General features: G+C 44.8%; 1 protein-coding gene across 6 annotated transcripts in view; it reads left to right on the top strand.

Moving 5' to 3' along the window:
• The window catches only part of ARHGAP22 (Rho GTPase activating protein 22), a 179,599-nt gene that overhangs the window by 61,410 nt on the left and 90,384 nt on the right, over positions 1–27,805 (top strand). For all 6 annotated transcript variants that reach the window (XM_074374358.1, XM_074374357.1, XM_074374360.1 and 3 more), the window contains 2 exons: positions 521–720; positions 27,575–27,662. In XM_074374358.1, the coding sequence (XP_074230459.1) occupies positions 521–720; positions 27,575–27,662 (288 nt within the window). The remainder of the gene's footprint in view (positions 1–520; positions 721–27,574; positions 27,663–27,805) is intronic.

Genomic DNA, 27,805 nt, shown 5'->3' with positions numbered 1-27,805 from the left:
GCTGTGCAGAAACTAGGGAGAGGGTCTGATGGGGCCAGCTCCTCGGGGCTTGAATAACAGAAACCTTTCTAGAATGGAGCTCTGGCAGGACCCAAATTTTTATGTTTCTTAACTGCTTTATCTTCAGCACCTGGAATAGTGACTGACACATAGTAGATACTCAATGCTGAATAAAGGAATGAGTCATTGAACAAATGGAAGGATGGATGGAAGGATGGATGGATGGATAGATAAATGGATGCAAGGATGGATGAACACACCTGGGAAATGGAGAATCTTGGATCCCAAAGACGTAGCACAAACTAACCAGGCAGGTAGACTCTTCACTACCCCAGGTGAATGAGGTGCTCCAGCCCACGCCCCTTTGAACCTGAGGGGAAAGAAGGCCAAGCCTGACCACGCCCTGCTGGCCGAAGCTCCCATGCGCTGGTCACAGGGCAGCTGGGATGCCAGGGTGGGGCAAGGACTGCCAACGGGCCTGCCATCCCTCATGCTCCCTGTGTGTGTGTTTGGCTTCCAGCCCGCTCCAAAAGCCTAGTGATGGGGGACCAGAGCCGGAGCCCCGGGCGGCCGCCCTGCCCCCGCAGGCTGGGCCCCGTGCTGAAGGCGGGCTGGCTGAAGAAGCAGAGGAGCATCATGAAGAACTGGCAGCAGCGCTGGTTCGTGCTGCGCGGGGATCAGCTTTTCTACTACAAGGACAAAGATGAGACCAAGCCCCAGGTGAGAAGCGCATGTCCCGTGTCCGGTGGGCATCACGGCAGGGCTCCAAGGGGGGTGTGGTTAACTATGTCCAGGAGAGGGGAGCAGGCCGAGAGAGATCCTCCCATCAGGACCTCCACCCCTCAAAGCCCTGACTCCACTTGGCACGACAGTTCAGTGGGATTTCCACCACATTCCTGCTCTCACAGCTTATTTTACTGAAAAATACCCACAGCTTCAGTAATGAAAATGTTTCCTTATAACATTGAGAGAGAGCATCTCTGCATCACTTAAAAAGACAACTCTTCCCCTGGTCCTTTTCAGCCTCTTAGTGCTTCCAAGGAAGACGCAGCTACACACATCCCATTCCTTCCATTGTCTAGGGAAATTGGCACCCAGACACCTCTAACCTCAAACTGGAGTCCGGCTCGCTGTGAACCTCCTGTGTCAGAGGCCTCTGCCTCTCAGGGGCTGCTTCTGTTTTCCACCAGCACTGTAAGCTCCACTTCCGATGCCTAACACATCTGCTTTTCCACCCAGATTGCACTAAGTTCACTCACTCAAAGCAACTGGTGGCCTCACCCACCATGGTGTGGCCTGATGATGGTTGCCCTGTGCAGACATCATAACAAAGTGCCCTGCAGCCTGCTGTCCAGGGCAGCTGGGCTTGTAGAGTGTGGGCAGTCTAATCCTTGTTACGGGATTCAGACCGAGAAAGGACATCTGAGAGCCACCCTCATTTCTCTTGGGAAAATTGGGGAAGAGAACTTGAAGGACTTGTCCCAAAGGATGCTCCTAGTCATTGATCTGAGTCTGAAAGAAAAGGGAGATTCCCCTTTTCTGAGGTCAGGGGTCACAGAGTCTTAGTGAGCGGGGACCTGTGCACATCCAACAGTTCCCACAGTGTTCCCAGGTGTATGGGGGGCAGGGAGGGCGCTCAGTGATGGGCAAGGTGGGAGAGGGTACTCGGGCACAGCCCAGGATCACGTTGACATCAAAGCGAGAAAATGACCCTGTCACTCCTCTTCCAATTCTTCTGAGTCTGAAGGAAGAATTGTCAGATCTTTAACACTTGAGGTCTTCCCTTTAAAGAATGGGTTCCTGGGGGTGAGAAGGAGCAGGACTCATCTCAGAGACCTCAGTCGCAACAGTATCCAGCTGTAAGTGAATGGCTTTCTGTCTTCACTGTATTTATTCCAGCGGTTGACTTCTGTTTATGGAAAGTCATACTGGTTTCCGTTCGTGATAGTCATTGCATGTTTTCCTTTCTAAAATATATCTAAGTTAAAGCCAAGGAGTGTGCAGAGCAATGTAAGTGTACTTAATGCCACTGAACTACATGCTTAAAAATGGTTGAATGGTAAATTATATGTTATGTATATTTTAACACACACTAAACACACACATACACACACACACACACACACACACACACACCCCAAGTGAGACTGCTTAAGGAAAACTTAGACACCAATAACAGTTGAGATGGAAGGTGGAGATGACAAAAATCATGAAGGTGGATCTAAGTCAAAGTTTAGGAAGCTCTGATCTTGTCCAGCTTCCCTGGCTTTATAAGGAAGGAAAATAACTCCTAGAGAGGTTGAGTGGAACAAACAGGAACTCTGAGTTTGATCTGAATTAGGTCAAGCATGCTAGCTGTATAGCTTGGAACAAGTCACTTAATTTTTTTTTTTTTTAACTTTCGCTTTTATCATTGCTAAAGTGGAGACATTAATACCTACGTCACAGAAATGCACTAAGGATTAGATTGTAGAACATTTATGCAACAGAGGACAAGTCCTAGCACCTGGGACACTTAAGTCTGGGTACCCTCGTGCTCCCTCAGCCCTGTCTTTCCCTTACTCCCTGCCTCCTCCAGCCCCACCCCTGAACCTACTCCCCAGATCAGGAATCACAATTCTGGCTTGCCCCCTGCCAGCCTTTTTCCTTCTGGCCTCTGTGTTTTGTGTTGAAGACCAGCCTTGGCCCTTCAACAGCATCTTGGCTTTCCTGGCTGTCCTGTTGGTGACATGTCACTGATGATGGTGACCAGAGTTGCCAGGTCTCCTCATCTCTCAGAATCCTGCCTGTGGGCCCTACTGTCATCCCCCTCCTGGCCCAGACCATAGCACCATCCCCTGGGGGAAACTGCATCGTGATGCTGGGTGAGCTCAGTGGACTACAGTAACACATGGAGGTCATCCAAGCTACATGTGAACCCTTGCCATGGGCTTCCCCACATATTCCTATGGAGATCCTGAGGTGATCTCACCCATCACTCCAGCTTTACAAGAAAATTCCAGCTCCCTGGTTTCCAGACAGGTGAACTGGACAGTCTTCTTACTCACATGCCACCTTTTCCAGACTTCAGTGGCTTCTGGTGGAAACAGCTAATAGAATGGAGGCATTGACATCTTGAGTCACCAGCCTGGACACAGGAGGAGCCCTGGGGCCCAATCCAAACTAAACTAGGGCTTTCATAAGTAGGGAGTCATGGGATCCCTGAAAGGAGCCAGCATCTCCCAATGATGCCAGCGTCATGGCCAGGACTCCACTTTTGACCTCTCTGGGCCTCACCGACCCTGCCAGATCCTCATGGAGTATTGTTCTTTTCCATAATTCCCCCTCCCCTATAAAGCCTGACTGCTCTGGCAGCCTCGATGCTCAGGTTCCCAATCTCAAGGAGACTACTGGTCAAATTTGACTCTTTTAGCTTTACAATATCATCTCAAACCTGCATGTCTGCCAGCAAAATAGCCCAGAGATTTCCATTTAATTGCATGAACTCCATGTAATGGACTAATTCTCAATGTCTGGTTCCTGGAAAATTTTGCCCTGTTCACTGTTTACAGTGACAGAGGTGCCCAGGCAGTGAGCTCCCTCCTAACAGATGGCCTGTCATCTGTCTAGCAGATGTAATTGTCGAGAGGAGGGATGTCCAGCTATCCTTGATGCTGCCCAGAGCACATCCACGTGATGAGGATCACTCTCAGCCTACGTTCTTATTGCCTCTCCAAAGCCCTTTCCCTCTCCCTTCTCCCCTTCTCACTGGCAGGAGGGTCAGCAGAGGACATAGAGCACAGAGGTGGGAAATTCAAGACGGTGGAAGAATTATGGAAACTCAGGTGGAAAGACTAGATTAGGCAAAGTTCCTTTAAAACAGGGCCTGAAAGTGTGGCCCTGTCCCTCCAGCTTTTCCCCAACACATATCCCTAATAATTTCTAGCAGACACATCCTATAATTTTACTAATAGAAGATTCCAGGGTTTTCCTCTTAAGTGGTTTTAGCTTCTGCTTGAAGTGTTCTGAGCCATGAAAACTCCTGCCATGTCCTTTGTTGATCAGCCTGGTCCATTTCCACTGTTTGAGGATTCACTTTAAGTCTAGTTTTCCCAGTTCTTTACTTGTGGGTTGCTTGGCTTTGAATAGAAATGGAATAGAATAGAAATTGAAATTATAATTTCCTAAACATAAGACAAAAAAAAAATGTACCAAGTTAAATGTGATCAGTTCAACAAATGGGCAGAAAATGGAGGGAAGGAAAAAAAAAATAATGGAAAGGTAAACAGAAAACAAAAAAGTAAATAAGATGGCAAGGGATAAGAATAAACATTTCAGTTGTCATAATAATTGTGAATAGGTCAAATTTGTTGGTCTCTTAAAAGACAGAAAATGGAAGAGTGGCTTTAAAAAACAGAGAACAATCAACAAAAAGTTCAAAAACAAAACACTGGGAAAAAGGTAAGCCAGCAAATGCAAGCAAAAAGAAAGCAGATTTAGGAACATCAAAATCAAGCAAAATAGAATTCAAGGTGATAAGAACAAAAGGGAATAAAGAGAAATATTTCATCATTATATAAATAACAACCTACTGAGAAAATAGAGCAACTGTGAACTTTTATGCTCTTAATGACATAGCTTTGAAAGATACATAAACAAAAAGAATCCTCATTGTTCTCTATTTGTTTCAAAAACTTTTTTTTCAAAAAATGAAATTATAGAGCCATATTCATTGACAATAGTACAAAAAAAAAAAAAAGAAAAATTAAGGACAAAATGGTAGCGAGTGAGGGCATGTATGCAAACAAGGAGAGAGAACTGTATCCACATGGAAATAAATCACACTCTTCATATTACCTCCTAAACTAATAAGAAAATCAAAACTTAAATTCAAACTTCTAGTCAAGGATGACAGATTTAAAGGCCTCCAAACTCCAGTAAAGAGCACTAAAGGTGTGCTTTTGAAGGTGTGACCACACCTAGATGGAGCAGATAGGAGGGAGACACCCACAGCAACGTTCTGGATGCTGGAAGGCAGATGGACAGGAGGTAGCTGATGTAGCAGACCTGAGCTAGCTAAATTCTGAGCCAGCACTAGGGAGAGCACAAAAATCCATCTGGTTTGCAAACCCCCTCTCCCCCTGCCCCAAACCCCTGCTCCCCAACCCCAGCAAAGACCCGGAATTGGCAGGACCAGTTATCTCTGGAAACAAGAGCAAAGAAGAGCTCAAAACAGGAGGACTGATTGAAAGTCAGTTTAAAAAGCAATTAGATCCCAGATCTCCCAAACCACTTGATGCAAAGCCATGACTGCCCTGCCCCAACTTGGGTGTTAACACCGGAGTTTATTCTGGAGAGGATACAAAAGAAGCACTTCCGTCTGAGGACACTGGCCCCATTATATGGGGTGGGGGTTACTGATACAGGAAAATGTGGGGCGAGAGAATAGCCGTGTCCCAGGTCTCAGATGAGTCCCTGGGATGCGCCCTGACAAATATGGGTCCTTGGCTTTGAGCAGGAAAGAATTCAAGAGTGAGCCACAGTTGAGTAAAAGTAGCTTTATTCAGAGAGATACATACTCCATAGACAGAGTGGGGCCATCTCACTCAGAAGGGAGAGTGGCCACAGTGTGTGGGGATTGTTTGTTTTTATGGGCCCAGTTTTTTCATATGCTAACAAGTGGGAGGATCATTCCAACTACTTTGGGAAAGGGGCTGAGATTCCCAGGAATTGGCCCACCTCCTGCATTTTGACCATTTATGGTTAGACTCAGAACTGTCATGGCGCCTGTGGGCGTGTCATTTATCATGCTAATATATTACAATGAGTGTATAATGAAGCTCAAGATCTGCTGGAAGTCAAATCTCCCGCCATCTTGGGCCTCGAGGTCTACTCGGAGTTGAATCTCCACCATCTTGGTGCTGCTTGCTGTGTCATTCCTTGAATGGCTGTTCCCTGCCCCCTGTCCTGTCTCAGTACCACACTGGAGCAGGAGGGTAAGACGGAGGTTGACATCCAGATCTGTTGCTTCAGTAGTCCTACCAGTCTTCATCCCACACTTGGCTCCCAGACCCCAGCAGTCAGGAATAACCCTCAGGAAGGAAATGAGGAATTTTCACTGGAGAATCTGACAGGCCAAGAAGAAAAACAGTGAACAGCAGGGCCCCCTCCACAAAACAGGCCAGGCAGATCTCTCTCTTTGTTGACCTGCCGTGTGAACATTCCCTGCCGGCCCTCATACAATTTCCAGTCAGCTGCTTAGAGAACCATAACAAATAGGGGTAAGGCACTTTGAGTCGCTAGACATTCACGGAAAGAATCTCAAATGAAGGACAGACAAAAACATAGGAAATCTTTTAAAAAGCAAGGTGGAAGCAACACAAACTATACGGGAGGAGGGAAACTTTTGTTTAAAACTATTTTTATCGATCTCAGAGAGAGGCTATAACAATGAAGTCAGACCACAAACCAGCTCCCAAAATTCAGAAATAAGTATCAGAAATGAAAACTCAAAGGAGAAGTTGGATGGAAAACTTAACATCATCTCGCAGAAAGAATAGCAGAGAGAAAAAGAGGAGAGACAGCTCAGCATCTGAGAAGAAATCCTAGAAAGAGAGAAGAAAGGAATCCTTAGGAAAAAAATATCCAATTCAGTTCAATTCAATTTCCCAGAATCGGCGTATAAACAGTGAGTACTGTCTGATATAAGCAAAGTTACCGTGGAGGTTCAGGAAGCCACACTGGGGGCAGGGGAGTTAAATAACCTTCCATGCTGGGAATTCCGCCAATAATGCCTAGAATTTTAAATCAAGATATAGTGATATAAGCATATTATTTAGAAATAAGAGAGGAAAAAAAATCTTACCTAAAAGAGTTAAAAATAGTGACAAAGATTTGGGTAATGGTAGAAAGGGAAGAAATTGCTGCCTTACAACAGCAATTTGATTCTTCAAACTATGTTTAGGTATAACTTGAAGGAAAAAAGTGAAATAAAACTGAAATAATTTAGTTTTGGAATTTTCAGAGTATGACTATTATAAATAAAAGCTGTAGGGGAAGGCTTTGAGGGCGGGGCATGGAGACGGAGGTGGTGATCAGAAAACCTGAGATTTATCTGTGTCAGTCGGCCCTTCATATCCACAGGTTCCACATCCATGAATTTAATCAACCAGGATTGAAAATATTAGGAAAAAAAATTTTACAGAAAGTTCCAAAAATCAAAATTTGAATTTGCTGCATTCTCTTTACATAGCATTTGCATTGTATTTACAACTCTTTCCATAGCATTTACATTGTACTTACAAGTATTTACAAAGCATTGACACCGTATTAGGTATTATAAGTCATCTGGAGATGATTTAACGTATAGAGGAGGATGTGCGTAGTTTATATACAAATACTATACCACTTTATATAAGGGACTTGAGCATCCTCGGATTTTGGTATCTGAGGTGGTTGGGTGGGGGAGGTCCTGGAACCATTCCCCCACGTGTACCATGGGATGGCTGTATTCTAATTTCTCACGGTGAAATTATATTCATTTAATTTTCAAATACTTTTAATTTAAACAAGAAAAGAAAAACAAATCAGAAAAGGAGTGTGACAGGGACACCGCCCTCTAGAGTTCTCTTCAGGTCACCAGAAAGGGGAGCAGATGAGGGGTCAGACAAAGGAAGGGTTCCCTCTTCCAGACAAAGCCACCAGCCCAGCCAGCCTCTGCAGAGCTGGCCCTGGCACACTGGAGGGACTCAGAAGGTGAACTTTGGGGGCCCGTGTGTCTAGCAGCTTACGCCAAGGAGGAGCCCAGAGTCTCTGAAGCATAAGCGTGAGGGTCATTGTATGGGCAGGAACCCAAACTGCGTGCAGTACCAGAAGCTGGATGTGGAGGGCTTGGGTACCACATCCAGAAGCTGGGTCCTTATTCTGTTGGTGGTGTTGAGGGACTGTGATGTTTGGGGGCCCAGACTTGACCTTCAGAGCTCTGAGGGGGAAGTCATCCACAAGCGTGCAGGCAGGGTTGGGAGGGGGCCAGGCTGGAGGCAGGAAGACCATCCAGATGGGGCTGTTGTCCTAACATCCCGTGTGGCCTAGAAAACCACCATGTGCTGGAACTCAGAGCTGGGAGCCTTGGAAGCAGCAGAGGAGAAAGCGTGGGAGGTGACGCCTGTGTCCTCCGGTGGAAGAGCCTGGGATCCGCGGCCGCGTGACTGATGCAGCTGTAGGTTCTAGCCGAGGCGATTTCAACATCACTTTGAGAGCAGGCTGGGTTCCGTTTGTTTTTGTTTTCCAGGAGAATAAGTAATGGGAGGCTCGGCAGTGGGAGAGAAGATTGATTTAAAGTTTGATTTAATTTAGAGTAAAAGCTTGGAATTGGGAGGAGGAGAGACAAGACGGATGGGAAAGAGGCTGCACTTCTAGGAGTGAACATTAATACTGGGCAATCAAAAACCAGCCATCTTTAGGAAAGAGGACGCCTCAGGGGAGGAAAGAGAGGCCGTCTGACCCCAGAGCTTGAAGGTCACAGGGAATGTTCCAGCATGCCGCCGATCACCCCTTTGCTCCGGCCTCTGGGTACCAAACTAGCACATCAAAGACAAAACGGTGCTGTCATGAGCTGGCCCCTGGGGTCCCTGCCCCTGAGGAAGGTGCCTGGATTGTCTCCATTTTCCGGATGAGGGAACTGAGGGGCTGGCTCAGGCCTGGGTGAATGGGAACGTTACCAAAGAGCCTGAAGTCTGACAAAAGTGCGGGGAGCCTAGGAAGCAGCTTAATGTCTGCCTGCGGAAACTCCCAGCTTTGACTGTGTAAGAGTCTACCCACCAGGGCCTTTATCTCGGCACTATCTGCGGGCGTAACTAAGATGCTGTCAGGCTGGTGGGAGCCAGTCCGTGCTCACAGCAAGTCGCAGAGCAGCCCTTGCATCAGACGCTCTTTCACATCCAGACCTCATAAATTCAACTCAGCTGGAGCTGATTCAGCCAACGCTAAGTGAGCATCCTTCATCAGCTGTAAACTGCTACTCAGACCGCCCTAGAGGTCATTATTATTATTGTTGTTGTTGTTGTTATCTTTGTTGCCACTGCTACTGCTATTTTATAATGCTTCCTTAGTTTCATGTCTGTTGTCCATTCTAGTCTGTAAACTACAACCAGTGAATTTACAAGGCTGGGGGTGGGGGACGGCCAAGATGGAAAACAGCACTGAGATTCATAATCATCTTGACAGGCTGCTTTCATGGGAAATTGTTAAGATAAAATATAAAGTTCTTCCTTTGGTTCAAAAAAAATCACTTGATGTCATGGAAAGGAGAGGCCTGGATTTAAGAATAGGTCGAAAGGAGGCAAAGTTAAGTGTTTTAATGAGTTAAAGGCTCAATATAGACTAATAGTGAGATGTGGTTGCCGGAAAAGCTACTGGGGACAGTGGGTTGTGTTGAGCTGCATGGAAATTGGAACCAGGGAGGGAAGCCCTTGAGCTCTGCGTGGTCAGGCCAGGTCATAGCATAATAGTCCCCTCAAGGCACTGCAGTTTTATCCGGGCAGGAACAGGGCAGCCAGGATGGTGAGAGATCTGAACTCCTGCCTGTATAAAGAACAAAACAGAATAAATCATCTGGGGAAATGAAATCTTGGGAAAGGCACTAGGTCAGGCACTGCATCCTTATGTTAACAAGACTCCGTTTATGCTGTGAGCCTCCAGAAGCCATGCCAGGACACATGGAACTGCATGGAGTCCACCATGCCACTCATATATGAAGAACGCTTTGTTCCAGTGGAGCGGTCTGCTAGGCAGGGGTGAGCTCCAGTCCCTGGTGCTGGGCGAGCCAAGGCCAGACCATCACTTGACTTGGCGGCCTGGACCTGGAGTCTATCGTTGGGTAGGAAGCTGGCCAGAGATGATCTACAAATGCCCTTTCAATTCTCAAAGCCAGGGGGTTCTGTGGAGACCTTAGAAAGCAAGGAGGAATGGAGGAACAATAACAGGAGTCAGCCAAGCCACAGAGGTTTTCAGAAGTTCCATCCTGGATGAGTAACAGAGGAGGTGGGAGAAACAGGTGGGCTCTGGGGATCTGGCCAGAGCAGGGGAGTTTCCCAGAATTCCTGCTGTTGGTGCCACTCCTGGCCATTGGTTGCCATTTAATGCAGAGCTCCTGACAAAGGTCTTTGCGAAGACGCAGCGGGAAGCAAGAGAGTTGATGGGTACAGACCTTGGTGCAGTGGGGTCTTTGCAGCCAGTGTTTCCACCAGTCACATTTAGCTTGTTGAACTTGCCCCGGACTTCCTGAGAAGTCCGGGAGAGCCTGACTTCACTCTTCCTTTGTACTTCCCACCTGCACATCTCTGCCCACAGAACAAGTGCTTCGTTACCTCCCTGGCTGCCCCCATAGATCTTGGCACAGCTAATTCCAGTCTTTCTAGCTGCGCTCAGAAGGAACATGTGTGAGTGTGAGGGGAAGGCATCGAAGCACTGCGAGAGCCCCACTCTGCTCGGGCCTCAGGATCGCTCAGTAGCTGTTGAGTAAACACCCTCCCCAGGACGTCAGAAATCACCCTGAGCTAATTGGGACCTGATATTAATGTTGCCATTAATGCTACAGGAAAAAAAAATCAAACAATAAATATTTTCTTGTTTTAAATGTCCTTGGGGATAACTTCAAATGCTGCTTTTGTGAAGAATTACTTAGTGGACCCTTATTTAAAAAAAAAGAATCCTCATTTATTTATGTTCAAATATCAGAAGGTGTGGCTTTTTCGTGAGGGGTGCTTTATATTTTTGTAGCTATTTGAGAAATATAACTCCCCACGACTAACAGATCAAAATGAAAATTCTAGCCAAATGATCATTTAAAATCAAACAGAAATATATTTGGTAAATTCCAAATTGGCAACAGCAGCCAGCTCCATTTTTAAACTGTTTTTAAACTTTGTGGTTAAAACAATTTTTTCCCTGCACCTGACATATCAAGGAAAAACAGAGAATAGAAATAACCATCTAAAAATATGTGTTTTCAAGCTTATCTTTCACCATCCAACAGTGGTTCTTCTGTTGCAACTGAAATAACAATGCCGACATTACCTTACGCGTACCTACAGCTCATCAGTACGTGGCAAGATTTTGCCACTGTTGTAGGGAAGGAAAACCCAGTTTCTAAGGAGACTGATGCCACGCTCAGGGGTATATAAATCACACTGGGCGAGTGTCCTGGTTGCCCCCGAATTATTTTGCACTCCCAGTGTCACTGCCTACAAAACGGATCTTCACCTTCTGAAAACGACTCATGTGTTTCCTTCCATGTGGCTGCCTGTTCGTGTAAATGTAATAAGCCTCCCTCAGGGTCTGCTCATTTAAGTCAGCACAGATATTAGCTTACAGTAGCTAAATATCTTCTACTTAAAAGAGATCAATCCTTTGGCTTTCAATTGAACCCAGTTAATTTACAGTAATAGCTCGAAGACTGATGGGTAAATTATGCGTTTTGTCAATTACTAGGCAAAAAAATGAACCGAATGATGTTGAGGCAGCATGGAAAACACATCTCATTCATTGTTTAGATGAACATAAGTTACTTTTAATTATATTTGGGGCCTTCTAGCTCCTTTGTACATCGGTTAAAGACTGAGTTACCGTTTATCAGCAAAAAGGAGGTGATTTGGAGGGGCTGCTGTGGGATTGCTGTCTTGCCTGGTCCGCTGAGGTCTGTGGGTGGGTTTCCTGAATGAACTGTAGCCTTTGCAGAGGATTGGGGTGGGGTGTGCCTTACTCGGCAGAAAGTGGCACATGCCCCTTAGAAGCAGTTGGCTCAGCAGGTCAGCCTGGTAGAGGAGACCTTTGAAACATACCGTGCTTCTCAGACTAACCTGCTATCAAGTAAACAGCATAGTGGCCCCACTCCTAGATCACCGTATACCCCAGAGAATAGCATTGGTTGCGGGCTGCAAGAGCAAGAAGACAGAACCAGGCGACTTCCAGTCAAGAAGGGGCCCCTCCCACCCAAGATGAGCCAGCATGAACATGTCCTAGTGGTGTGTATCCTGAGCAGAAACAAACTGCCAAGGAGTGTGCTCCAAGGCTTGGGGCAGCCTGAGCGAGCAGGGTCAGCCTCTGGGACAGCCTGTTCATCATGGGGGGATGAAGGCTGGACTCTGTGCAGCCTCAGAAATGGGGCAGGGACCACCACACGCTGTGGCTCAGTGCTGCAGACCCTGGGCTGTGGACAAGCTACGTCCTCCTGGGCTCCGCACAGTGTGGGGCAGGGGCCAGGCAGTGCTGACCATCAAAGGCTCCCAGTTCTGAAGTAGAGGCTTTTCCAAACCTGCCACGTGGAGTCTGAAGAGCTGAGGGCAGGGTTCGCACCTTGTGGGGCAGAAATCGACACCAACATCTGCCTGAGTCTTGGGTTGGAGAACGTACTGGAGAGAAGTGTCTGGCCAGTGAAGACCCACGCTCCTCTAGGAAGCTCAGAGCACGTGCTCTCTCAGGGCTGTTCCCTTCTGAATGCAACAGCCCTCGACTGCAGTGACCAATGCAGCCTTGCCCTGCTCAGTGCTTTGACCATGAGAGCTTGGCAGATCCCGCTGGCCCATGCCCGCTAAGGCTGTATCCCAGGCAGAGGGGCCTGCCCTCTCTTTGCTTTTCCCTCCCAACATCCAATCAGAGGAGCAAGAGAATAACCGTTATGAGTTAAACGGCTTTTCCTGCGCAGAAATCTGATGTTTAAATAATATTATGATTTTTAAAACTTTTTTATTGGACCAGGTAAGCTGTTCGGAACAAAATTATCTAACATGTATTTGCTCAAAATAATATCTAATTTGTTAAAATAAACAATGCTAAATGTTCCTGCAATCCCAGCACCTAAACAAAAATAAGTTTACCTCTTGCTGGGGCAAGGCCACTGCGGAGGAGAAGGAAGCTTCATCTGTTTCTGTGGCTTCCAGGGTTCATGTGGCAAGGGAGGGAGGAGAGAAGGCTGGGGGTCACAGGCAGTTGCTAAAGGACCTGGCCTGGAAATGGATGACATCACTTCTGCCCAGTCCTACTGGCCTGAGCCCTGTCACCACTAGAGGGTTCAAGATGGAAGCATGTAAGCATTCTGGTCCCCTGGTCACAAATATTGCTTCCCTTGAGTGCCTGGAAAGCTACTCGGCACCCCAGCACTGGGCCCATCACAGGGACACAGTGAGGCTAGGACGCTAAATTTAGTTGAGTGCTGGCTTCGTACAGACACTATCCGTGTGGCATCGCATCTCGTAATCATGAACATGATCACAGGCATGGGAAAGCCCACAGTGATGATAAGGCTTGAGGAGTGACCGTGTTGGGACCCCTTGCCTGGGTAGAGCCTGAGATTTCGCTGTGCTAAGACCATGGGCACCACCTCAACCTCTCGGCCTCTGCAAGGCTCAGGAATCCAGTGAAATGAGGCCATCTGAAAGAATGGCTCCAAGAATCACTCAAGGAGAGTCAGGAGAGTCAAGGGCAGGGTCCAAGAGTGGTGCAGAACCAACCACAGGGAAAACTGTGGCTCCTGGAGGGAGACCCACTCACCCTACAAAGGGCGTTCCCTCCGGGGATGGGAGAGGCATTAACCTTGAGGCTGGAGGGTTGCTGAGGCTCTGCCCTGACCTGTCTTAGAGCCTCCAGTCTGCCCCAGGCTCACCTCTGATCCCAGCTGGACTTTTGTGGGCTCAGGCTCCAGGGTGGGCAGCCCTCCAGGTGAGGGCTTCAGGGCTTGTGGCCATCTGGAGGGGTGTGGGAAGGTGCAGGGAGCTGGTGCTCAGACCCCAAAGCCCCTGCTTTCTGCAGAGCACAGTGCTGTCCCTCCAACACTCAGCCCCGAAAGGGACACCTCACAGGCTGAAAGATGCTCCAGGGACACCCAGTGTAGCCCAAGACACAGGGGTGAAGCAGGGCTTGGAGACACGTGGAGCACACCAAGTGTATTTGGAGTGCGCAGGAGGCAATCGGCTGGGAGAAGCTTGCAAATAATGAGGCGAGACAAGTAACCCATCTCAACCTCTTAGGGAGGGAAAGCACCCCAATCAAGAAGCCATTTGTCTCCAACTTTTGGGTTGCCTTTTTTAATATCTGCATTTGGGCAGTAATGGACCATGGTTACCGGCTTGTACGATAAGGAAGGAGGATGTTTCCCTACTTGGCACTGAACTTCATTCTGATCTGCGTTATTTAATATTTGGAGTGATTCAGCTCCTGGTTGGGTGTCAGAGGCTAAAGCTTTTTAAGATTGATCTGAGGCCACAGTCAGAATCATAGGAGATAAAGAACCCAGAGTGATTCCTTTTTCAAACGTGTCTGCAATTTTCCAAGATGCCGCTGGTGGGAAATCTTATCATGCCCCTTGCTCGGAAGCATTTCAGAAGCTGGTTCTTCAGACAGTCTCCCTTTAGACAAGGTGAAAAATGAAGACTTCCCAGACAGCCTGCCTTTGATCAAGTTGGAGAGAGATCTGGATGAGAGCGTGAAGATTACGGAACTCTAGTGTAGCCCAAAACCCAGACCAGGGGGAAAAGCGCAGACACGCCAGGCCCTGCAGGAGGTCCCCACAGGATTGTCACCACAAACTGTGAAGGAAGAACCCTGTCCTTCACCACTCTGGGGCTCCGGAACCTACATCATACCTTATTTTGTGGCACAAGTCATGGTATTATTGGGGATGGGGTTGTTCCTAGAGACAAACCAAATGTACAGAAATAGTGGCCAAAGTGCTTTTAAAATTACAACTGTGACAAATACTTGCATTTATTCAGCCTTTAGCGTTTACAAAGCTCTAGCTTAGGCAGCCCCGTGAGGAACAATGATCAGAGGTTCATGTCCTCATTTTTACTGGTAAGAAAACCAGGCCTCAGCCCTGGAGCTGCTTGAATTACACATTAAGTGGCAGTGTTGCAATAATTACAACCCCCTGTAATTATTTTTAAATGTTTATATAGATTCCAACTCCTGCTAAGATGGGTATAAGCAGACTCTATTCCTTGGCTATGTCATAACTCGCAAATCACAGCGATAGCATTTAACTCTTGCCTGCACTGAACCCGGTCGCTGTTGAGACATCGGCTTGTGGAGGCCTCAAAACACATCACATTTGGGTTTGGGAAATGGCAGCTTGCCCCGTCACGCAGGCATTGGAGGCCCAGTCTGAGCCCATGCACTGGCCGTAAACTCTCACTAGTGACACCTCCACCATGCTGCCTTCCTGGGTGTCGGCTACAGTCTGGCTCCATTCCAGGCCTTCTGTTCACTCTGTCCCATTTGGTTCCTGAACACAGAGGGAAACTGAGGCTGGGAGAAGGGAATTTGTCCAACCACTTGCTGTCAGTAAGCAGTGATGTCAGGATGAAACCAGATCTTTCTAAAGGTTGCACCTATGAGGTTTCCATGACTATTCCACATCATCTCAGATTTAGAATGTTTGTTAGTTTATTTATTTTATATATATATATATATTTTTTTTTTTTTGATGGGGGTACCTGGGGTTGAACCAAGGACATTGTGCATGCTAGGCACACACTCTACCACTGAGCTATACAATACCCCTGTCAGATTTAGAATGTAATGGATGCTTATCTTTTCATGACTTGGGTAAGTTCTAGGCATGAGACATCTGAACAGAGACAGGTGAACAGCAATCTTTGTCACCACTGCTGCTGTTACGTGTCTCAGTCATCCTCCTGGACCGAGCGGAGGCCTCCGGACCATAGGGTGCTCTGCGAGCTGTTCCCAGGAGAGATCATTCTTTGCCAAACAAGCCATGGCAGCCTCCTGGCATGGGCCGGGGCTTGTGCGCTCTGGTCAGACAACTTGGAGAGTAATTGTCACCAGGTATGATTCCGAGCGACATGGAGAGGCCCGCCACTCCTGATGTTTGCAGAAGGGAGGAGAGGAGAGGTGGCTCTCCTTTGCCTGGGGATGACAGATGGACCTCCGGGCCGCAGAAAAGCTGAGCAGGCCGGCCTGGCCCTTGACACGTGCAGTTGGGGAGGGCTTAGCCGGGCAGTGACACTGGCAAGAGGGCAGCAGCCTGTTACTCAGGCATGGGCTATGCCCTGTGAATTATCTCTCGTGCTTTTTTTTCCTTTTGTACTTTTAAATTAGATTTTCTTACTTTGATGCAAACATTATTGGGCAAAACATGAAAGCTGCTTCACCCTTCCCCCCACTCCCTCCCCAAGTGTCAGTTTTCTGTGCCATTTCTGTATATTTACATGTTGCTCCTGGATTCTTGAGAGAGGGCAGTAACAGAAATGGAGATGGGAAAGTACTATATTATTTTTCTGGCACTTCTTTTTTTTTTTTAATTTAACAATTAATCTCAGAAGCTTTTTCCATTTACCTTGTTCTGATATGGCTGTACTAGAAATTATTTAACCACTCCCCCGTTGATGGACAAGTTATTTACACATTTTCTGGTAGAGAAATTTTTACAAAAGGCATCATTATACATATCTCTTTGTATGTTTGTTTTTCCTTGGAATAAATGCTCAAAATTCAATACTAGGTTAAAGTATATTTCATTTTCAAATTATTTTAGACATTGCCTGATTGCTTTCAAAAAGGCTTTATCAAATTACTGTCCCATCAAAAATGTCTGAGAATGCCCATTTCTCTTGCTTTCCCCAATATTAGATATTGGTAGTCACTTTATTTTATTATTTTTTATTGATGTATAGTTGATTTGCAATATTGTATTAGTTCCAGATGTACAGCGTAGTGATTCGGTTAGTTTTTTTGTGGATTATATTCTGTTCTAGGTTATTACAAGATATTGAATAGAATTCCCTTTGCTATATAGTAAATCCTTGTTGCTTATCTGTTTTATGTATAGTAGCTTGTATCTGTTAATCCCAAACTCCTAATTTGTCCCTTCCCCCAGTAGATATTTTAAATTAAGACTCTTACGACATGTTTACCCACCATTTGTACTTCTTCCATTAATTTCTTGTTAATACCCTTAACCCATTATTCTACTAGATTCTTTGTCTTTTATTTTAATAATACATTTTACTTAACCCAACATATCCAGAAAATGTCATTTCAGTATGCCAGGAATATAAAATTATTCATGAGCTATTTTACATTCTTTTTTTTTATACTGAGTCTTCAGATTCTCCTTACATTGAGCATCCCTGAATTTGGACACTAAGTTTTCATCAGAAAAACTCAGTCTGTATTGTGATTTCCTGAAGTTTACCTTTGAAGAAGATTCACATACCCACTTTGTTCTAGATTTTTTTTCATAAATTTCTTTCTTTTGGGGGAGAGTGGGGGAAAGTAATTAGGTTTATTTATTTTTATTTATTAGTTTTTTTAATGGAGGTACTGGGGATTGAACCCAGGACCTCGTGCCTGCTAGGCACACACTCTGCCACTGAGTTATACCCTCCCCCTCCCTGTAACATTGTTCTAAATATACTGTGGGAGGCAGAAGAATGGCTCCCCAAAGATGTCCCTGTCCCTGGAACCTGCCAATGTTAGGTTACATGGCAAGCAGGAGTTAAGGCTGACGATGAGATCAAGGTTACTAATCAGCTGACCTTCACTTAAAGAAATTATCCTGGATTACTCAGGTGGGCCCCAATGTGATCACAAGAGTCCTTGATAGTGGAAAAGGAAAGCAGGAGAGGAGGGCAGAGTCCAACAGCAGTTTCAAGATGCAATGCTGCTTTGAAGATGGAGCAAGGGGTCAAGAGCAGAAGGATGCAGGCAGCCTCTAGAAGCTGCAAAAAGAAAGCAAACAGCCTCCCCTGAAGCCTCCAGAAGGAACACAGCCTTCCCCACCCTTGCTTGTAGGCCGGTGAGGCCCATTTCAGACTTCTGACCTCTAGAACTATATAAAAATAAGTTATTGTTGTTTTAAGTCACAAATTTGTGGTGCTCTGTTACGAAACGGATACACATACTTAAAACTTTTCCAATAACTGAATCAAGTATCAGTTTTTCATAACAGCTTTATTAAAATATAATTGTCATCAATAAACTGCACATATTTAACACGTGCAATTAGATAAATTATAATACATGTGTATGGCGGGGTGGAGGGCGTGGCTCAAGTGGTAGAACGCATGCTTAGCACGAACGAGGTCATGGGTTCAATCCCCAGTACCTCCTCTAAAAAAATTAAGAAACGTAATTACCTCCTCCCCCCAAAACAAAAAAGAATTAAAAAATAATAGAATAATAAATTTTTTAAAAAGGATTTAAAAAAAAATAATACATGTGTATACCTGTGAAACCATCACCACAATCAAGATAGCAAACATTATCTGTTACCCCCACAAAGTTCCCTTGTGTCCTTTTGTAACCCCTACCCCCCTCTTCTGCCTCTCCTGACCCCAAGCAACCACTAATGTGCTTGGTATACATTTTTGGGAATTTTAGGGAAACAGAATAATACAGTATATATATCTGGCTTCTTTCACTCATTGTAATTATTTAGAGATTCATCCATGTTGTAGCATGCATTTTTATTCATTTTTATTGCTGAGTAGTATTCCATCACATGACTGTGCCACAGTTTATCCCATTTATTGCCCCAAAACTAGCCTCTGTAAGCTGATAGCCGAATTGAGACTCGGAGGCAGAGTTTTGGGAGAATTGGAAAAGAACAGCTTCATTGCTTTGCCAGGCAGAGGAAGTCACAGCGGGCTAATGCCTTAAATACTGTGAGCTGTTCTTGGGCTAAGGATCCTAGGGTTTTATAGAAAAATGGAAACGAGAGGGTGATAACAATCAGGTTGAGAGCAAGGGCTACATCCCTTTCATTTTGACAAGAACTTGCTGTTGAGGAATTTAGGAGGGTCTGCTCATTTTCTTGAGGTTATCGGTCCGTGACCCTCTTGCAAGACCTCTAGGGTAAAAGGATAAGTTATCCTAAGAAAAGAATGCACGGGGTGGGGAGCATGTTACTCATAAAATCAGTTTAGCTAGAAGTACAGGCCTGAACAACCCAGTAGCCACCTCGTTAGTTTTCTGCCCTTTCACATTCACATTCACTTGTTGATGGCCATTTGGGTTGCGTCCAGTTTGGGGATATTAATAATGAAGCTGCTATGAGCATTGCTGTAGAATCTCTGTCTGGACACGGATTGGCTGGATCGTACCTTAGATGTATGTTTAACTGTTTAAGAGACTGCTGAACTGTTTTCCAGTGTTGTACCATTTTACATTCCCACCAGCAGTGTAGGGGAGTTCTAGGTCCTCCACTCTCACATCAACCCTTGGTACAGTCAGTCTTTTACATTTTATTTACTCTAATATGTAGTGACATCACGTTGTGGTTTTAACATGTATTTCCCTAACTTCTGATGATGTGGAGGATCTTTTCATGAGCTTATTTGCCATTCCTACATCATCTATCATAAAGTATCTGTTCAAATCTTTTACCTATTTTTTAAATTGGGTTGCTTGTTTCCCCATTATTAAATTTTGAGTGTGCTTTGTATATTGAGGGTACAAGTCCTTTACCAGATATATGATTTTCAGGTATTTTCTTCCATTATGTTACTCATATTTTCATTCTCTTAATCATATCTTTCAAAGAGCGGGGGGGGGGTTATTCAAATAGGTCAAATTATCAATTAGTTCTGCTATAAATTGTGCTTCTGATGTTGTATGAAAGAAATCTTTGCCTAGTCCAAAGTCATAAAGGGTTCCTACCAGAAGTTTCAGTCTTAGATTTTACATTTAGGTATATGATTTATTTGGGGTATATTTTTCTATGTGATGTGAGGCATGGATCAAAGTTCACCTTACACAAGAGTATAAAATTTTTCCACCACCATTTCCTGAAAATACTAGCCTACTGTCTGTCCTCCACTGAATTGCCTCTGCACCTTTGTCAAAAATCAGTTTTGTTTGTTTGTTTGTTTCTGAATTTTCTAGTCTATTTCATTAACCTCTTTGTCTGTCTTAATGCCAATATCGCAATGGTTTGATCACTGTAATTTTGTAAGTCTTGAAATACAGAAGTATTAGATCTCCAACTTTGTTATTCTATTTCACAGTTGTCTGGCTGTTTTAGGTCCTTTATATTTCTATATGAATTTTAGAATCAGCTGGTCAGTTTCTACAAAACACCTACTGGAGTTTGGATTGTGATTGCTTTGACTCTCTGAGCCAATTTAGGGAAGAATTGAAATCTTAACAGTAATAAATGTTCTGATCAATGAACACAGTGTATCTCCCCATTTAGTTATATCTTCTTTTAGTTCTCCCAGCAATGACTTACAGTTTTCAGTGCACAGATCTTGAAAATTTCTTGTTATATTTATCCCTAAGTATTTCATGTTTTGGGTGTGATTAAAATGGTTTTGAATTTAAATTTCCAATTGTTCATTGCTAATATATAGAGACATGATTTAATTTTGTGCACTTGTCTTGTACCCTGCCACCCTGCCAAACTCATTTATTAATTCTAGCAGCTTTTTTTTATAGGGTTTCATCAAATTTTCTACATAGACAGTTATGTTGTCTGTAGAAACAATTTCACTTCTTCCTTTCCAATCTGGACAACTTTTATTCCTTTTTCTCGCCTTATAACAGCAGCTAGGACTCCAGTACAATGTTTAATAGAGGTGATAAGAGTAAATATCACGGTGTTGTTCCTGGTCTTAGGGGAAAAGCTTTTAGTGTGATATTAGCTTTTTGTTTTTCAGAGATACTTTTTTATCAGATTGAGGAAGTTCTTTTTTAGCCCTAGTTTGGTGGCAGTTTTTATCAGGAATGGATGTTGAATTTTGTCAACTGCTTTTTTTTTTTTTTTTTTCATCTATTGAGATGATCTTTTCTCTTTTCTGGTTTATAAATATAGTGAATTGACTGATTGATTTTGGATTGCATTCTTGGGATAAACTCCAGTTGGTAATTAGGAGTTTTCCTTTTTATATATTGTTGAATTTAATTTGCTAAAATTTTGCTGAGAATTTTTGCATCTGTGTTCCTGAGTGATATTGTCCTTTTCTTATAATGTCTTTGGCTGGCTTTATATCAGAGTTTTGGCCTCATGAAATGGCCTGGAAACTATACCTATTTTCAGTTTTTAGAAAGAGTTTGTGTAGTATTGTGTTATTTTTTCCTTATATTTGGTAGAATTCACTACTGAAGTCATCTGCATTTGGAGTTTTCTTTATGGAAAAGTTTTTATCTACAAGTTCCATTTCTTTATCAGATACAGGGTTATTTAGCCAGTCCTTCTGGACTGAACATCAGTAGTTTGTGTCTTTTTTTAATCCACTACATCTAAATTGCCAGATTTATTAGCGTAATGTTTTTCTTAACATTACTTTATTATCTTCTTTAAATCTGAAGACTGTAGTGAAGTCACGTCTCTCCTTCCTGATATTGGCAATTTATCTTCTCTCTTTTTCCTGATTAGTCTGGCTGGAGCCTGATCAGTGGTACTGATCTTCTCAACGAACTACCTTTTAGTTTCAGTGACATTAGTCTTTGTTTTCCATCTTATTTATAGCCACTCCATCTTTATTTTTTCTTCCTTTTGCATTGAATTTAATTTGCTCTTCTATGTGTAATTTTTTAAGATGGTAGCTGAGGTCAATGATTGAGGCCTTTCTTCTTTTCTGATATCAGCATTTAGTGCTGTAATTTACCCCTCAACTACTACTTTAGAGGCATGTAACAAAATTTTATATGTTGTGTTTGCATTTCTATCCAGTTTCAAGTACTTTCTAATTTTCCCTTTTTAAATTTTTTTCTTTGATGTATGGGTTATTTAGAAATGCATTAATTAGTTTCCAAATGTTTGGGAATTTTCCAGAAATTTTTCTGTTATTGATGTCTAGCTTAATTCCACTGTGGTCAGAGAAGATATGTGGTATTTGAATTCTTCGCCTTTTATTAAGAATTGTTTATGGCCATCTTAGTACAAGTTTCATGGGCATTTGAAAAGAACATACATTCTGCTGTTGAGGGAAGCAACAATTAGGTCAAATTGGTTGATAGTGTTTTTTCAGGTCATCCGTATCCTTACTGATTTTTTCATCTACTTGTTCTATCAATTATTGATAAACAGACATTGAAAATTTTTACTATAGTCATCTATTTTCTGTTTCTCCATTAATCTTCATTCCTTTGGGTAGACCCTTTTTTCCATCTAATATCATTCTAATATCATTTTCCTTCAGCCTGATTGTCTTCAACAGTTCTTGTAGTATCAGTCTGATAATGATGCATTATTTCATATTTATTTTGTATCTCTTAAAAGGTCTTCATGTAGCCTTTATTTATGAGGGATACTTTCACTGGATTCAGAATGGAAGGTTGACAGATTTTTCTTTCAATACTTTTAAAGATGTTGTTCCACTGATTTCTCATCTGCATTGATTCTGATAAGAAATCTGCTGTCATCTCCACCTTTGCTCCTCCATACATATTGTATCATTTCCCTCTGACTGCTTATAAGAGTTTCTTTTTGTGATTAAGTTTGAGCCATTTGATTATGAAATACCTTCATATACTTTTCTTTATGTTTCTTGTGTTTGGGGCTCATTGGACTTCTTGCATCTGTGAGTTTATATGGTTCATAAATTTGGGAAAGTTTCAGCTATTATTTCTTCAAATATTTTTCAGTTCCCCCCTTCTTTTTCAGAGACTCCAGTTACATATATATTCTGTTGTTTGAAGTAGTCCCACATCTCACTGATTCTCTGTCCATTCCTTTTAAATTTCTTTTCTCTTTGTTTCATTTTGAGTAGTTTCTATTGCTATGTTTTCAAGGTTTGATTTGAGTCTTTTTTTTTTTTTTTCACATTTTACATTGAGGGAGTCACCTTGGGTCATCCTCTGACCTCACTCAGACTTTCATGATGTCTCACCTAACATCTTGACTGTCATTGCATAAAAGACCCCAAGCTAGAAACACTCAGCCACTCCAAAATTCCTAATCTACAGAAATTCTGTAGGAGAATAAATGTTTATTATTGTTTTAAGCTACCGTGTTTGGGAGTAATTTGCTTTGTAGCAATAGGTAACTAATAATATTTAGAATCTGATATAGGAGGCTTTCTGAATTCATCTTCCCCAGCCCCTAAGTTCCACAATACCACAGTACAGTACCATATTCTAGGGTTCCCCATTGCTGGATTTAGACAAACGAGAGGGAGCAAGGCTCACTAGGCTGTTTCCCCTCCACCTGCAGTGTTCCTGGAGTTTGCATGTAATATGTTGTAGAAATGATGGATTTTGAATAAACCCTCTAATTTGACACGAATATATGAAATATATTCTCTCCCAAAGCCCCTTCTGCTGGATGTGCCTTACTCATTTCCCAGAGGTGGCTCTCTGAGAGAAGGAATTTCTGGAGCTTGTGTCTGGGGACTCCACCAGCTACCCATGGACCTTATCAAACTGATACACTTAAAAAGGTTGGGGAGGGAGCTATGGTGAGATAGCAGCAGGCCTCGAGTAGGGCCCTGTTGCATGCAGACAGAATGGGACATCCTTTGACCATTACTTACACTAATGGACTACATTGGTGTAGAGCTAGAAATGAGTGGAGTCAGTGGCAGAAGTCAGTCTTCTCAGGAGGAACTTGGATGCACCTAGGCTCAGACACATGGGAAAGGGGAGAGGGGATTAACCTTTGTTGAAAGTATTACCAAGTCCAACCTCATACTGCTTGCGTCCCAGACCAATAAATCCAGGGATGAGTATTTGGGGGTAAGGAATAATGACTATTCAGAAAGCCAGCAGACCGAGAAGATGGTGCATTACTGTCCCAAAGAACCATCTCGCCTGAGTTAGAATTCATGCTTCTTTTATACTAAAAGGGGAAGGAGTAAAGTCAAACATTTCCTGGTTCTGGTCAGCCTCTGGAGGGGATGTGTTAATTTCTTCCTTCCTGCAGGCATTCACAGTGGGCCTGGTCAGGATGTTTCCTGTGAGCTAAGCAAAGGTATTTTAGCTTAATGCTCATTACCTGGGAGGCAGGGTTCCCAGTGATGGGCCATTATGTATAATTTAAGCTTATGGGTAGCATCCCTTTAGTAATTACCTGGTAGCAAAAGCAATAGAATACAAAGGTGAAAGTAAAAGAAACAGATCCAATATGGAGTCAGATTTGTTCTTCCCTGTTACAGAAGCTGTCATGTGACTGGCGTTTGCACCCTCTCTTTCTGCACCCAGGTGCCCACCTGTGCAGTTCTAGGTGCAAACACTGTATCTGGTCCCTTCCCAGGCACTGCAGGATGGAGGCCAGCTGACCCCCGTCCAAAGTGCTGAAGGTCGGGGACACCTTGGTCCCCTCTCGTCTGGGGCACTGTCTGAGGGGCTGGAGGCAGGTCTTCATCCTTGGGAACTGCGTGCGTCCAGGGTACAGCAGCTCAACCAAAACCTGGCTCTCCAAGGCCAGCAGGAAAATATCAAATCATTCAACAGCCTCGTGATGTAGATGCCGTTAGCCTTGCTTTGCACACGAGGGATCTGATGTGCTGAGTAAACTTAGGGAAAAGGCACCTTCCTTTGGCTGCTTCCTCTAAGTGCCACTAGACAGTGGTTCTCAAAGTGTATTCCCAAGGGCCAGCAGCATCAGAAAGCTGGTTAGAAATCCAGATTCTCCTCCTTTCTCCAGTGCTGTAGAATCAGGAATCCCAGGGCTGGGTCTACCAGGGCTATGCTTACCAGTCCATTGTTAAACACTTCCATTATTCAAAATTAAATCATACAGATCTACTATTAAATAAATTATATTAAAAACAAAGATAATCAGTCTTCAAAATGTATCACAAGGGGGTGATACATTTTGACTTCATTTAATATTACCTGTGCCTGAGAGCCTGTTGACCCCTGTTGTATCTGTGGGGCAGGAGCCCTGCAGTGTATTTCTTCCCAGTGTCATACTCACTGATGACGTGAAATCATCCATTGGGGGAGGGGTGTTTATATTACAGAAGTTGGCAAACACTAAATCAGGTTGCCTGATTTTTTCAGAGAGCCTTTTGTTAAACGTTTACCACACCACCACCAGATCTGGCGCTCTGTGTTTTAACAAGCTCTGGGGTGACTCTGATACCTGCTCAAGGCTGAGATCTACCCAACGTGTTTCAGCTGGATGCTTCGTACTGACTCCTGATGTGTCTTTCGTGACAGCCTTCACAAACGTCATACCGGAAACAGGAAAACAGACTCCCTCTGCTCTCCTGCTTCCCCTCCCCTCCCCTTCTGTTCCCTGCTCCCAGCCCTCCACCCACAAATGACTGAACAAGACGCTGAGCTCAAAGCTGTGGGGTTAACCAGTGGCAGGAGGCAGGAGGGATCTGGACAACCGAAAGCCAGTTCTGAGGGCCCCCTGCAGTGATGGGGCCACACTGGGAATCACCCAAGTGAGCGGTGGGTCCCAAAGTCACAGCCTGGCTCTCCAGGGCAGCTTCTGGTCCACAAAGTCAGCCAGCAGCCTCTGTCACAAATGTGGGAGGGGAAGTGCTCCAGCTTCAGACATACCCGGGTGCACATCCCAGCTCACCCCTGCCAGCAGTGGGACAAGGGGCTGGTTACTTCACCTCTCCAACCTCTCCATCTGCTCATCCAGGCAAATAGGAATAGTAGTACCCACCCCTGTGGGAACTCTAGAAAGATTAAATCCAATAGTTTAGACAAAGAGCCAGGAATATAGTACAAGCTCTCTAAGCAGGAGCTATTACTGCTTTTCCATTTAGCTGGAATAGAAAGTAATGTTAGTGGCAATATTGTTATTCCCATTTTATGGATGACAGATATTGAGGCACAAAGAGAAAAAAGCAAAGTGCTCAGGATTACACCCAAACGGTTACTGAAATAGCAAACACCCATCCCATTAGCCAGTGATGGACCTCGTCCACACCCTCTAATGAGCACGTTTCCCCATCCTTGGGCTATGGTCCTGATTTATTCCCACTAGCTCCAGATTCCCTAGAAAGAAACTGTTAATTTAGTTATAACGATTACCATCTGGTTCTCTGGTTTATTGCTGTAATTTCTCTAGAGCAAGCATCCGTGGGTGAAGACACCATTCTGCCTTTACGTTACTTAAATGAGAAAAAGCATCTCCCTCTGGGCAGCACCAGACTTCAGCAGCCACGTGGAGGCTCCAGTTACCTTTAAAGCCAGGAATTGCCTGGAAAAGATGGGAGTGGAAAGATGAGTGCCCTGTGAGCACACATAAGGGTAGGGGACTGAAGGCGACGACGTGGATAAAGCAGATGATCACGCCAGTCACTTGGGCAAGTGCAGATGCAGGGGTGCCATTCCCCCACCCGGCGTGGAGCCCTGACACACAGTAATAGCTAGGATTTATTTAGCAAATACATGGCTTTCACTGTGTGCCAGGTACTGCTCTGAGGACTTTCCAAGTACTGATTCATTTCATGTTCACAACAGCCCCACAAAGGACTATTATTATTTCTACTTCACAGATAAGGAAATTGGGAGGTTGCACAGAGAGATTAAGCAATTTGCCTGAGGTCACACAGCCAGTAAGTAGCTGAGCCAGGATCAGAACCCAGGCAGTTAGACTGTAGGGATGGAGTTTCCCATGGAAAGAACCCAAAATATCTAGTTGGAGCTGAACGCAGTCCGAGTTGAACAGATCTGAACGTGAACCAAAGGCCTTGGTGGAGATCAGTCACTCTGCATAGATAAAGGGGACAAAGGAGGCCCTGCCTAACCTGGTTGGGGGTGGGGGAGGATGAGTCAAAATGGTTTTGACAGCACCTTGTCTAGAGCAGGACTTCCTGAACAGGAATCTGGTGTCTCAATGTCACTGAGAAGTGGGAGTTGCTATCTCATTGTACAGATGTGGAAACTGGAGTTCAGAGAAGTTAAGTGGTTGCCTGAGGTCACACAGCCTGGGAGTGCAGGGCTGGGACTCAAACCCACCCAACCCATCCCTATACTTCCTGCTCTTATCCTGCATCTTTCAGCCTGCAGATTTCAGCATTAGAGAACAAGGTGGGACCCACTGGGACCCACCCCTTGTAAGGTACACACATGAGTACACCAGGCTTGTGGCACCATCTGTCCTGGGTCCCTTCTGCATGGTAGCTGACTCCCATGGAACAGGTAGAGAAATGAAATGTCACCTAGCCAAGAGGGGGCAGAACTGGGCTCACACAGATCTGTGTGTTCTTTCCCCCATGTCACCTCCTGAACAGTTACATATGAGAAGCCTTTCTCTCCCTGACCCTCTACTGCCTAAAACTCCTGCCCCATAAAGGCTACAAAAGGGCGCACTGGGACAGGGGCCCCCCGGATGATGGAACCTTCCTCCCTGCTCCTGACTTGGGCTTCTATGCCCAGGGGAGTGACGACCCCAGGTGGTCTCCCATGGTCAGAGCTCCTCCGAGGGTGGGTACTGCAGGCAGTGTTGCCCCACTCCAGCGGTGACCCCATGCAGGGATTCTCTGTGCCCAGTCCCAGCCGCGCAGAGGAAGTCTGTGCTCCTCCGGGCACCCAACCCGCCCAGCCGGAGCCTGGAGGGCGGAGCCTCTGACCCTGTGGCCCCACCCTCTGCTCTCCTGGAGCCCTGACCACAGAAGCCCTTCCCCAGCCTTCTCATGACCTCTGTGTTTGTGTTTGTCTCTCTATTTAGGGATTTATTTCTCTGCAAGGGACCCAGGTGACCGAACTTCTTCCTGGCCCCGAGGACCCAGGAAAGCACCTTTTTGAGATCAGCCCAGGTAGGTCTGACCCTTCAGCTCTGTGCTGGGGCCCCTGGTGGCCCCGGTGGAGGTGTCACTGCCCTTCTGGCTTGGGAAGGGCCATCTTCACAACACTCCTCTCTGCAAGAACCCCAGCACTGTCACAAAGCACAATTCAGAAA

Source organism: Camelus bactrianus, chromosome 11 (assembly GCF_048773025.1).
Source record: "Camelus bactrianus isolate YW-2024 breed Bactrian camel chromosome 11, ASM4877302v1, whole genome shotgun sequence".
Taxonomy (NCBI): domain Eukaryota; kingdom Metazoa; phylum Chordata; class Mammalia; order Artiodactyla; family Camelidae; genus Camelus; species Camelus bactrianus.
The sequence above is the reverse complement of the archived record's forward strand: the minus strand, read 5'-3'. Positions and strand labels throughout refer to the sequence as shown.